This window comes from Hippocampus guttulatus, chromosome 7 (assembly GCF_054856545.1).
Source record: "Hippocampus guttulatus isolate MCC_2025c chromosome 7, RoL_Hgut_1.0, whole genome shotgun sequence".
Lineage (NCBI taxonomy): Eukaryota > Metazoa > Chordata > Actinopteri > Syngnathiformes > Syngnathidae > Hippocampus > Hippocampus guttulatus.
In genome coordinates, this window is record NC_141267.1 from 14174931 (window position 1) to 14188925 (window position 13995).

The 13995-nt window shown below is 42.2% G+C and overlaps 1 protein-coding gene across 1 annotated transcript in view; it reads left to right on the top strand.

Annotated features, from left to right (window-relative positions):
* The window catches only part of agbl4 (AGBL carboxypeptidase 4), a 266670-nt gene that overhangs the window by 93372 nt on the left and 159303 nt on the right, over nucleotides 1-13995 (top strand). The window contains exon 4 of the mRNA XM_086115268.1: nucleotides 10706-10800. Coding sequence (XP_085971394.1) covers nucleotides 10706-10800 — 95 coding nt within the window. The remainder of the gene's footprint in view (nucleotides 1-10705; nucleotides 10801-13995) is intronic.

Here is a 13995-nt window from a genome sequence, read left to right on the forward strand (position 1 = left end):
CCTTCTGGCCACAAACAAATACCACTTTTGTTTTGCACACATCATTCCATTATGGAAGCATTATTTGAGATGTTTAAATTGGAAACAGGAAGGAGTGAGGCGTAGACGGACGGAGAAAGAGAGGCAGGAGGTGGCGACGAATGAAAGAAGAAAGATTGGTTTTCATGCCTGGCAGTCCACGAGCCTGTAAATCTCCCAGGAGCATAGTAGAAGACAGCAGAAGGTTGATAGTCATCCATCACTCCTGACAACCACTGTGCTCTAGAAGGGTCTGACAGCACAGCCCAGCCCAGCTCCAGCCTCGTAGGCGCGGAGATAGCCTGAAACAGAAAGAGGCAAGAAATAGATAACTAGAAAGAGATGCCCCCCTGCAGAATGATCGTTTTGAACGTGCAACCGTTGCACGTTCAAAACGTCCTCCATGTTATAACAGTCATAACATGGAGGACGACATGTGAATGGGTTCTCAACCACCCCCCCCCCCCACCCCCACCAATGCCTCCTCAATTCCAACCTCAACACGTTTGAAAATCAAAAGATCCATTATTTACAGTAGCTGTAAAGAAAAAAAAACTGTCACAACATTCATTTTATAACGAAAAAATATTTTTAAATACAATCCAAATTTTCCCAGGTGCTTTTGTACTTTGTTCTAAATGTTGTAAATCGAAGCCGTACTGGTGTTGGCACGCCGTACATTAGAGAGGGGCGGGGTGAGCAGTGGTGCATTTGCATGAGACAAGAAGGCCAACCCTCGCTGCCCTGCAGCCCTGTGCTGTGATTCTAAATAAATACGAAGAAACGGCATCATACATCTCCTTTAAAATGCAACTCAGCTCGTTGGAGGCAATTTTTTTTTACATGCTTTGAATTTATTGCTTGCAAACGTTGTGATTGTCCAGTATCAGGTTTATGACCAATACATATAGTATTGATAATGTTGTTTCACCGAGGCGCTAAAAATGCACCGGGCAACAAAAAAAAAAAAAATCCAATCAGCTTTTATTTGATGTGCTCTGCAAAAAGCATGGAGGCAGTCGTTTGGTGCTACGCCATAGGAACATAAATCGCATAAACACTGCATTGTAGCTGCGCTCTGTTTTGTTCAGGAAATCTTTTGGAATGTTTTCAAAACTTGCAACTGGAAGGTCCTTTTGCGTGTGGTTCCTTCTTGAACTGGTCTGCCCCCCCCCCCCCAACAATTACATGCTAATATTTATTGTTAGTGGCTGTGAATGTTGGCAGCGGGCTACAAATAAAAATACAGCTGTTTTCTAGCTGTTTTCAGCGAGACTTCTTATTTGCCTGGGAGCTGTCCAAGCGGACGTTGTATAAAAGAAACGAGGCTCCGAATCTCCGTCAATATGAAGCCTGCTGACCACGCACGCATGCACGGTCATTACGAAATCACAGCATTAATCTGCGATCTCATTATAGTGCTTTCCGTGTTTCTGTTGGCTGTGCAGTATTTGGAGTTGTGATTAAATGAAGGCAATAAAAACAAACAAAAAAAACAATATATACACTTTGGTCGAGGTGAACTAATGTTTATCACTCGGCTTTCACAGCTTGCTTATTGTGTGCGTTGAGAAATATGCGTCCATAAACACAAGTTTGCAGCGGCAGTGTTTGTTTTTTTGTACCTCTCAGGTTTTGTGTGCGTTCATCAACATGTCATGGTGTGTGTGTGGCACCTCCACCCATGACTTAAAAATGGGTACATAATGAAGTTGTATATCCAATTTTGCGGATCCTTTTGCTAAGTGTTGTGCCGTGAGATATTTTTTCCCTTTTTTTTTTTTAAGATGTGAAATATGTGCCTTGGTTCAAAAAAGGTTGGGAAACACTGGTTGAGTGATTGGGATGTCAAACGTTGAATGAGATTTTATATCCCCTAAAGGCTTAAATAAGAACAACTATTTTGGTGCCCTCGATGTAAAATACAATATAAATATCAGCAGTGTGTATATGTTTTCTTTTTTGTGCGTGTGTGCAATTCTTGAAAGCATTCAGTAACAATGGGGGGGACGGAAAACTTGAAATGGGGGAACCGCCCCCCCCCCCCAAAAAAAAACTCTTGACATCAGTCCTTGACCTTTTCTGACACCCTTTGTGCACCCTATGGAGAACATTTGGAATGTCACCGATCATTTCTGGAAAAAAATGTGAATCTTTGGAGAATCTTGGTGTTTAAAAAAAAAAGTCGATTTTGTCTGAAATTTACTATTGCACATTTCCACTTCTTTCCAAACTTGTGCGGCAGTGAATAATTTGTAAACATGACTTGAAACAAGCTGCAAAGTTAATAAAGGTTTTAAGACGGAATGTAAAACGGACCACCAGTTCTGTTTAGTCAGTGCGGAAGAGACTCGCCTCCCAGGCACTCAGGTGTATTTCAATTTGGTTTTAGTGCATCGAACTATACAATGATATCTTCTTTAGTCAAGAATTGTCACAATCCGGTCTTTTTTCTCAGAGGTTCGAGTGTGTATTGCTGAATGTGGGTGGAGTGTCTCCCTGTGTGACTGACTTTTTACTTTGTGACATTGTCAGCATGGAATTCGGTGAACTGTCTGTCAGGTTATGTAGAGCAGATCCTTTCAAGGTCATCCGTGCGCTCTCCCGGTGGGTTCGTGCCTGTCCACCCTGCTACCTGACATGCACCCCCCCCCCCACCCCCACGACACACACATGTCCAAAGGCTACACATGCAAGACGATGGATGACCTCCTCCCTCTCCTTCAGGGCGTTGGGTCGTCCCTCAGTGTTCCCCTGTCATGCTGTTATCACCACCTCGTGACCTTGCCTACTGTCACCAGACGTTACAGAAGCTTAGCCACAGCTGAGCTGCTTCGCTTGAACGGATGAAAATGCCACCCAGGGGGGGAACCACTGCAAACCTACCTACCTAAATGCTGTTTTTTTTTCCCCCCAGAATAAGAAAACCTTTATTCATCTCACAATGGAGAACTTTCCAATTTACGGCAGCAAAGTTATAAAAGGAAGAAAGTAGGAGAACAAAAAGTATAGGAGCTGCTGTAAAGGCAGCCACTCTTGCGGCGCCATCTTTCTTTGGTTATTTTTCTTGATTCCTGTTTCCCAAATACTTCACGGAAATATTCTTCCGGGTACTTTTACTTGAACATGGAGTGAACTCCTTTGTGACGGTTATTCTTATGGAAATGATGAGGATTTACTTGGATGTTGTATGAAAGGTGGAATTCACTGGGAAATAAATTAGAGTAATGACATATTTCGGGGGTGTTACTGGAAAAGGGGCTGTCGCGCAGAATGTTCTCGTCATACAAAGCTCAACTATTCTTACAAATGCCTACTAAATTATGTTGGCAAGACCGAGTAAAGAATCACTGTAATTGTTCAAGAACCTGTTTGCGCGTTGCAGTAGTAAACAAGAAGAATTATAAACTTGAGAAGAGGGAAGAAAAACAATTGATGATATATATCAGGGCCTATTGCTTAAAATGTCTTTGTACGGTGAGTGAGATCATATGCAGAATTTCTTTTTGATGCTTTTCTCTCAGAGGGCTGTCTATGTAATGCGATGCGAGTGATAAGAGATCAAACCTGTGAACTCATTTTGGCCTGAAACATTAACCCTCTCCCTTTCCCAAGACGGCTTAGCATGTGCTTGTAGTGCCGATCGATGGCTATCAAAAGGTCAGCGTTTGATTCGAAAAGCAGTTCTTTCCTGGAAAAGAGCCGTCGTGATATGCAGGCGCCTTTTAAAGTCATAAATTAACATGCTCAGTGTAAAGAGGAACGATACAACAAAATTGAACTATTTCACACTGTCTTAACCTTCATAAAAAGTGACGATAAATTAATAGAAATAAAATTAATAGCCCCAGAATCAAGTGCTTTTTTTTTTACCTTGTTTGTCTGTTTAATTAACACGATCTGTAGAAATAAATATGAAATTGTTTGGAAGGTGATGATATTTTCTTTCCTGAGGTTTGGAACTGACGTGGTGGAATCAAAAAAGGCCTTTAAGCTTGCAATTCCCTTTTCCTGGATCAATGGACAAAAATGGCTGTTGTAACCGTTTTGGTTTGACCAAAAGGATGGAAAAATGCTGATGTTCTTGCGTGGCGACTTTGAAATACAATTTGGTTTAGGATACGGTGCCATTGCCGATTAAAAATTCAAGTTACATCGGCAAGCACTGCTGATTCCGAAAGGTCATGACATGACAGCGCATAGAGGCTGCAATATGATTGGACAAAAAAATAAAAATAAAAATAGCAGCCATGAGAAACAAAAAAAGACTACTGGGAATAAATTTGTGCAATTTTATGGTGCAAATATTAGGATTTATGTTGGAGGCCAGGGATGAGCAAATGGGAGACCGACATTCTGAGAAAGAAAATTAAATTGAGGGAACGTGCATTGCCAAACATGTTTCAACTACTACAATGCATCCCCGCAGATTCGTAATTCTTTTTTTTTTTTTTTGAGGGGGGCAACCCCTGCTTCTGAAACCTCATCTTGCAGGTTCATTTGTTTTTCTTGGGGGGGAGGGGTTATTTGTGCTTTAAAACACATTTCAAATAACATTTTTTATCATACATCTGGTTAGGTGTTACGTGCATTGTCCTGTGTGGCCCCAGAATAGCGCTGATGAAAATATTGTGAAACCCCCCCCCCCCCTCCATCATATAAGTTGCCCATCGAGGGTGTAGGCCCTTACTTATTTTTACTTTTTTGGCCCCCTTTCCATTTAAAATTGATGGTTTCTTGTTGCCATCAGGGCTACGTGTGTGTGTGTCTACGTGTGTCATGATTCTGTTTGTGACCAACAGGTGGCACTGTAGGGTTCTCCCTGCAGCTGCACACCTGTTGGTCATTATGTAATTAGTGCTTTAAAAGGACTCCCAGCCCGACCACTCATTGTCGGGTCATTGTTAGCTCTTGGCTACTGTCATGTTTGTTTGTTGCCGTTGGTCTGCTGCTGTCATGTTTGTTTCGGTCATGTTTTGGTCACGGTTCTGTTTTAGCTTCAGTTGTTATTTTTGTTTGCTACTTTGGACTATGTTTGTTTTTGGATTTAGTTTTCTCTGTGTTTTATCAATACTCTTCTTCAAGTACACTCTGCTCCTCCCTCCTGCCTGCTTTTTGGGGTCCACCACCACCTCGCAACATGACAACGTGAGTGGAGTCACCACACAGACACCTGTTCTAGTCGGCCATTGATGCAGTGATTGGAGTGGGGGGAGGGGGGGGGCTTTGACACGCCTCAGTGACATGACAGCTCAGACAGCATTGGATGTTAATCTCTTCTAACTGCTCCCAGCCTAATTAAATCTTCCAGGGTTGCACATGCGCGCGCACATATAGCCCCAACACACACCAGCACACCGGCGTCTAAATTGGTCTTAGATGCGCGTACGTTTTTAACGATCTGGGGAATTGGCCCCACAGCAGTGTGTGTGTGTGGGGGGGGGGGGGGGGGGAGGGTTGGTGGAGCGGCGAGTTTTACTGCTTTCAGCGCACAGAGGTGGAGTCGAGTCTATGGATACAGTATATTGTGTGATGCTCACCCACAGATGCATCATCAGGCATTTGCGCATTTAGTAGCAAGAGGCAGATGCTAAGCGCTGAGTTTGTTTAACACCCTGTGACATTTATGTCTGCGTGATAATGCACAAACTGCAAACAGTGCACAGGGCTCGCTGCTCACTCAGTGAGCATTCGTGGAATTCATCGGATGACGATGTTATGCCTTTCCCAAGAAGATTAAGATTGATTAAGATGCATTTAAATATATATATACAATGTTATTAAAACAGCATTTTAATCCAGAAAGCCAACATTCAGTGGATGTTCTCTCTTTTTATTCCCGTACTTTTATCAATAAACCAGCAAGATGCTTTCAAAGGAAATTGGCCATATCCAAATGTATTATAACACATAATTGACTTCCAGGAGCTGTTTGCAAAGTTAAAACTGCTAGCAAGATTGTTGACCAAGGCCACACCCCTCACTTTCGGGCACAAGACGTTCACTGTTCGCAAAGGGCAGTGTAAACAAGCCGAAGGATGCTAGCCATGGTGGCTTTGTTGGTCACATGACTTATTCCTAACGGAGTGTTACTGGAACATGTTATACAGTACCACTTTTTATTTTTTTATTTTTAACAGATCATTTTTGGGATGTACAATCAAGGAATGTCAAAAGAAGTGCCAAACTTAGCCGTCAAACAGATAATGTTGCTAAATCGCTAAATTGCTTCTTTGCTCTGCTTCAGTTTGCTCGTAAGAATTTACGAGCTTGGTCATGGATAAAATGAAACTTGTAAGTCAAGGTACCGCAAGGTACGGGTTCTGCATAAAACCGATGGTTGGATGTTTTTTCAAGGTGGGTTTAATTGTTAAAATGTGCTTACCCTATTTTACTTGTCGCCAACTTCTTTTCTAGCTGTAGCCATCATCCAGTGCTTTGTTTCTGTAAACGACTCATTTAGTACACGAGTCATACAAGGTTACGACCTTTGGTTAAATTTCCGTGTTTAATTCCAAGCTTTCATCTAGTCACAGACCAGAGGAAAATGTAGCCCTCCGCTTGTCATGCGTCTTCCATTAAACTCACTTGTCTTTGCCTTCCACATCCGCCCACCCAGTTCATTTTCTTTTTCCATTAAAAGTGCTTTTTCAGTCTTCCACCCCTTATGCATCTCTTCTGAGCCATTATCTCACTGTCTCTTTGTCTTCCGCCATTTCTTTCTATATTACTCTGGCTGCATTTCAGCCTTTCGCGCGCTGGTCGGAGGCCGGCGAGTCTGTCATCCGCCCAGCTCTGGCTTCCTCTGAGTTAAACAGGCCGAATAAATAGATTACAAGCAGTAGGTAAGAGTGAAGCAAAGGAAGAAGACAATCTGAATTTGTTGCGGATAAAGAATGGCGAAGGCAGTCAAAGAAAGCCGGCGGAGTCAAAGTAATGCAGCATTTGCCTGAGGGGGGGGGAAAGGCTGAAAAGTAGCTCTCGCAACAGATGTGCGGGGCAGTAAAGTGTAATTGAAATGCCAGCAGCAATGGTCTTATCTCCCTGCAACAGGAGCCTGCTGCCAGTCTCAACATCAGTTAGATGTCATTTTAGCTAGGTCTGAATCAGCCTGCCACAATCCGCAATCCTCGTTCCTCTGATGCTAGGCGGGAGGAAAAAGGGAGGAGGGATGGCGGGGAGGGCGAGGACGGTGGCGAGCCTGTAATAGGATTTCAGTAGCACCCAGTTAACTTTCACCACCTAGACTTGCTTGGTAATTTGATATGCCCCATCAATAACATTCATTTACCTCCGTGCGGTATTACCGTCGTCATTCATTTGACTTTCATCAAAAAAGATTTGCATATTCCTCTCTCCGCGTTTCTACCGTTGTGAGCTGGCAAATGTTGGTCCACGAGAGATGAGCTTCAAGATTCTCTCGTCGGAGCCGTGTTGTCCTTGCAGATTAGCTCCTGCCTTGTTTGAGATTTATATATATATATATACTGTATATCGGTCTTCCTCAACTGGCGGACCGCGATCCACGACCGGACCGCCGACCTCCTCTGTCCGGACCTCCTCTGTCCGGACCCTTGGCAAATTGTATAAAATAATAAATTATAAGTGATTTTTACGTTATACATTTTATATTTTTGGACTATAATCTGCGCATTACTGCGATCGCTTGATAAAATGATCCGTTGTATTCTTTGCGTGCACTAACGGATGTATTGCAGAGGACCGCAGCAGCGAGACTGTGTGTGTATAATGTTTGACTAACTGGAGACCCTGGCTGAGCAGGGCATGTCGGCGATAACGATGCGCTGATTGGCTCCTCTGAACTTAAGGTGTGCCCATACATAAGCGTCAGCATATACGATGCGCTGATTGGCTCCTCTGAACTTAAGGTGTGCTCATACATAAGCGTCAGCACGCGTCTATCCCAATACACACGCATTCAAAATGGATGATTGTGTCAGGAAACAGACGCATGCGCGACGCCACAGTGTGCTCACAGCTTCAGCCCAGGAGAGCCGCACACAGACAATTAGACAAGACGAATCGCGGGAGGTTTCGATTGTGTGCAGTTTTGCTCCCGTCTACCCGGGGATCTTTGCAGCTGTTTAACAGTAGAACACCGCAACATGGTAATTGAACATCACAATGGCGTCCTCAAATAATATTTGCATGCCTCAGACATTGCATTCACCTTCAGTGGAAGAACAGTACTGCACATTCCTGTGCTCCCTTGTGTCAGTATTTAAAATGGTTCTTAACCCTCTTCTGATATATTTTTCAGTGATTTCAGAGGGGATGTGAAAAGGGGAATTGTACAAATGAAAAAGATATTTTTGTTTTCATGTTTAGTATTTATTTTGGTAAAATGAGTATTTTGTTTTGTTTTTGTTAAATTAAGGGAAAAAAAGACAACTACTGTTTAACAAAGTTCAAGTAAAAATGACTTATTTCCCTAAAAGGGCTAATTCTATTATTAAGCAGGCACAACTTAACAAAATAAAAGAGTTCCTGTGCCTCAACACAATACCTCTCATTATTTGCTGTGTACTGGCAAAGTGAATAATTGTTATTTTCATGCACCCCATTATTGGTTGGTTCTGAGGAGTGTTGATTTGTATAAGCTTGGCTTGACCATACTAAATGGGCATATAGCCCTGCTCCCCATGACCGCCGTGCATGGGACCGGTCTTATTAAAAAAAAAAAAAAAAAGTGGACTGACAGCATTTCTAGTTGAGGACCACTGCTGTATATATACAGTGTATATATATATATATATACAGGCGGCCCGGTGTTCCAGTGGTTAGCGCATCGACATCACAGTGCATAGGTACCGAGTTCAATTCTAGCTCCGGCCTTCCTGTGTGGAGTTTGTATGTTCCCTGCATGGGTTTTCTCCGGGTACTCCGGTTTCCTCCCACATTCCAAAAACATGCATGGCAGTCTGATTGAGCACTCCCTAGTGCTCAATCAGGTGTGAGTGTGGGCACTGGTAGTTGTTCATCTCTGTGTGCCCTGCAATTGACTGGCAACCTGTTCAGGGTGTCCCTCACCTACTCCCCGAAGAGAGCTGGTAGAGCCTCCAGCACCCCCGCGACCCTTGTGAGGATAAAGTGGATTGGAAAATGGATGGATGGATATACTGTGTGTGTGTGTGTGTGTGTGTATATACTGTATATATATATATATATATATTTTTTTTGCACCGCAGGATGAGCTGCAGGACATTAAAGCAGCCTAATGTCCTCACTTTAATGCGGATTGCTTGTGAGGCATCTTGGGATGGTTTGCGCCTGTTGAAGATTGAGTCGGACTCTGCCAAAAAAAAAGGATAAATAAAATAACGGAGTGTGTAGGAAAACCTCAGATGAAACCTCCAACATTGAAAACGTGTGTGGTTGAACAGGGCCTCCTCAGTTTACTGACCTAGTTATGCATTGAACAAGTTTCCACAGCAGCGTACGAGTATTTTATCACATGCTTCAAGAAGGCGAGCTCAGTTACTGCCATAATTGCTCTTTTTCATTTAATTGTTTCATAGAAGAGTTTTCATACAAATATTTACGGTAGTTAGGATGTTACTACGCAATTAGCGACAGTATAGGTTAGCGAATGTCTATCGTGCACGTGGTCAAAAAGAAACAGAACTCTGCTGCAAATGGAGGACTCCTGTATAATTAAACTTGAATAAATTAGGCATCTTCTGAAGGCGCCTGACAGACAGATCCCAAATAGTTGGCACCAAATTGCATGTTCACTCACTCGAACAAAGTGGCAACAGATGGAGATTGCGGTCATGCAAACGTTTTGCACTTTAGGCACTGTCACTTTGATGGTTTTCACCAAAGAAAAGTTGGGAAAGCTCATCAACATAAACAGAAATTGAAAGTGATGGAATTAGAAGTATTAGTGGAAGACAAAGTAACATCACGTAGTTACAGAAAAGAAAGATCTCACTCTGACACTGTTGAGGAAATGGGTGCTGAATATTATTCTGTTAGATTTTATACTGCAAAAAAATAAAAACGATAAAAGGAACTACTGTACATAGAAGTAAAATGTTTTTAAGGGCTTAGATAATAAAGAATAATAACACTCAATGTGAAATAATTCTTGAAATGTATGATATAACATGAATCTGCAGGACCAGTGGTGGTTCTGGCCAGGCCACCACAATATATTTGTCGTGTTCGGTGGCAGGAATTAACATTTATATTTTGAGAGCAATTTTGGGGCTTTTATGCTAATTTTGTGTCCACATTCCTACTTTGTTCTTGTAAGATAACATTTTTTTCCATACACTCTGGCAAAGGGTTACTGAATGATTGCAAATGTATATTTTATTCATGAATATATTTGGCATTACAATTGTTGCATAATCCTCGCTTCCTACAATAATGGCTTTAAGTCATTTTTTTCAGAAAACACGAAAAACGGAACCTAATGCTGATTAATTTTATTTATGATCATTTCAATGCACGTGTCGAAATGAATTCTTAGAATGTGGCTAATTTTAACAAAGTGGGTGGAGATGTTAAATCAAAATATGTATTCGGCCAGTATTTTAAGAGGGTGACAACATGGGCAAAATTTTACCACACGAACCTGAGATCTTGAAAATTCTTGGTGTGATTGATACTCTTTCTCGCCACATACTACACCGAGTTGTCTTCCTTGTTTGTGTTGCAGAGGGTCATATTCAATGTAGTCAACTTCTCCAAGACTAAGAGCCTCTACAGAGATGGCATGTCTCCTGTTGTGAAGTCCACCAGCAGGCCAAGATGGTAAGTGACAAATTACCACATTGACACGAGGTGCCTTTAGAAAATAAAAACATGTTCATTCTTAAACAGCTTTAAGAACCCTACCCAACAAAATAAACCCTCCTTAACACAGTGTCGGCGCTCGTACAACCTAACCGATCAAGAGCGTTAACACATGTGAGCATGTGATCCATCGGTTGCCACTATGATGGCTGTCTGATGTAATATGGATGACTGATGGAAGCAGAAAAGCATGTGTGCGTGTGTATGGGTGTGTGTGTGGATGCGGCGTCTGCCAAGCAGGCTGGTATATTCAGCGGGGCGAGGAGGTAGAAACACTGTAGTGTGATAGAGTGTTGCCGTCCAAAGAGGAGCCCTGACATCTGTCACCGCTTGATGGAGGGCATCCACAGAAACACTAGGCATCTGCCACCCATGAGCCGTGTGCGTCTGCCTAGCCGAGCACCCCGAGCCGGCCGTCCCGCGGCACGCCGGTTGCAGTCTAATGGACGGAAACGATGGGCTCGATAGCGTAGACAGGACAGATGAACTGCTGTCTGTGATGCAGCACAAGCGACATGATGCTCCTCACGCCCTTCTGCATCGCTCTTTTGCACGCTGTGAAATTAGACGGGTGCTAATCATACCACGAGTGCAAAATGTCATTTCAGTGGTTCATATTTTCCAAAAGTTGATCCAAAGGTTATACGAGTGTCATATACTTTAAGATGACATCTCAAAGTGAATTTATACTCGTATCACTCAGCCACAAGTGACAAAAGTATGCACACTCTGTCAAAAAAGACGGTTAAAAGTTGAAGTAAGGATTCAACTCCTTTACCTAAGTAAAAAAAAAAAACAAAGACTCAAATGTACCCAGATCAAAAAGTAAATAGTAAAATGCATTTCAACTGTCAATTATAAAAATGTTTTACAATTTTTTACATGATTTACAATACAATTTTCCTTGTAAAATTAACTAATCGTGCATTTGTAAAACATGTCTTGTGTGTGACCCCACAAAATGGTCAAGATGCATTCAACACTGCCACCGCTTTGACTTTCCATCAACTGGACAAAGCTCAGAAAGCTCCTCAAGTAATAATCTTGTTTTGACAGTTGCCGATATAGAGGACAAAAAAAAAAAAAAAGAACAGTGCCGAGAGCGTTCCCCACCTGATCCAAATTCACACAGGACAGGATAAAGACGCTACAGAAGGAATCGGCGATAAGAAAAAAAAAAGTGGAGCAAGACTGACAGGGAACTCGACAGAGAAGGTGAAGAGAAAGTAAAAGCAAGTAATATTACTCAGTCAGATAGACAGGCATCAGGTGAACCAAAAAAGATCATTCCTCCATCCCCACCTCCATCCCTCCCATCTTTATCTTAAAAAAAAAAAAACACATATCAGTACAAGCCTGAGAGGTGAAGCCTTTATCTCCTCGCACAGGTGCCTTGTGTCCCGGGGCCCCCGCCATGATGGCACCCTGAGGCTACAGAGCTTGGCTGACTTTGGCTAAAATGGGGCATCTCGGGGAGGGACAAATGACAGATTAAAGTCCCGCAGGGCATTTAAAGCTACACATGGAAGAATCTATCCCATATCCTTTCATCCACACCTTTCTCGACCGCTACTTCACTCCGTGACTTCTGTAGCCACCATTGGTCTTGGAGGGCAACCGTGATGGTAGGATCTGGATCGCTTTGAAATGTGGGACGGATGAATTTTTATTCCAGGTGGATTAAACCACCGAAGGTTTTAACAATGCAGTAGTAACTTCACTTACTGTTGTTTGGTGGAAGCCACAGCTACAACCACACTTCTAGACCGAGAACAAAAAAAACCCCACATTATTTGAATATTCCTTTAATGACATCAAACTCAAGGCCCGGGGGCCAGATGTGGCCCGCCACATCATGATAAGTGGCCCGCAAAAGCAAATCAAAGATGACAACTTCCATGATACTTGCTAAAAGCTGTACCAAAATGTTGAATTTTCATATGTAATAAATCAGTGACGTATTACAAGCAATTTCTTGTTACCAAACCCCTCGTTACAGTTACTTAAAATAAAACGTTATTCTTGATCTCTTTATACAGTTTCAGTCATCACGGCCCTCCAATAGAAAACACTCAATGCCCTCTTCGGCTCCGCTTAGTCGTCTGTCCCTCCAATAGCGTCTGTTCTGCTGGCTTGACGCAGCAAGATGGTTCATAGACCAACTCAGAGATGAGGTGGAGCAATCTTAAATCTTAAAATGAACTCTAAAATGTCCAGGAAGCCAATGGAGAGAGGCCAAAATTGATATTACATTATGTGCTCCTATAAACTCCAGTTAGGAGGCAAGCAGCAGTGTTTTGGACCAACTGAAGATACTTGAGGGAGGACTGGCTGACTCCAAAATTACTGTAAATTTATTCCAGTCATCTAGTCCAGATATAATGAAGGCATGGATTACTGTTTCTAAGTGCTGTCATAAAATAGAGACTACACTTTATCCAGGTGCCTCGGATTGAAAAAATGTTTTTGCAGCAGCACCCATTTGCCATTCCAATTTAAAATCACTGTCCGATTTAAAATTCAAATTGGAGACCGCTTTAATGATTTCTCCTTAACAACATAAATGAAAATGTCTGGCATTTGACTAACATTTTAAAACAGAGTTTATTCAATTATTATTATTATTATTATTATTATTTTGCCAGGTGCATAGTTTTATTTGTTTTAATGTGAATGTTGATGTATGCCAGGTCTGTTAGGAGCTGGACATTAGTGTCTCACACACACACACACACACACACACATGCACACACACACACACACACACACACTCTCTCATATAATGTAGAAACAAGGACACTGGGAAAAAACAAGAAACAAAACACACAAGGGGGAACACTTGGTCGAGGGTGTCACCATAAGAGACGGGGACTCTCATCACAAATGAAACAAGCTTCAGTTTGAATTCCCATCATTGTACACCTGTCACACCTGTCGAAGATGAATACTATCCAGTGACCGTTTGTCTGAATCTTTGGTATCATAATATACTGTACTTTGCCACGTATTATATCTACCAAATACTGGCAATTTTCACATTTCTTTTCATTCTGTTTGTCCCTCGCTGTGACCAGTTGTGAGGCTAAAAATAGCTTCCGCACTAACTGAGCTAGCGGATGAACAGTTACAGTTGGGGGGACTGAGTTGCTAAAT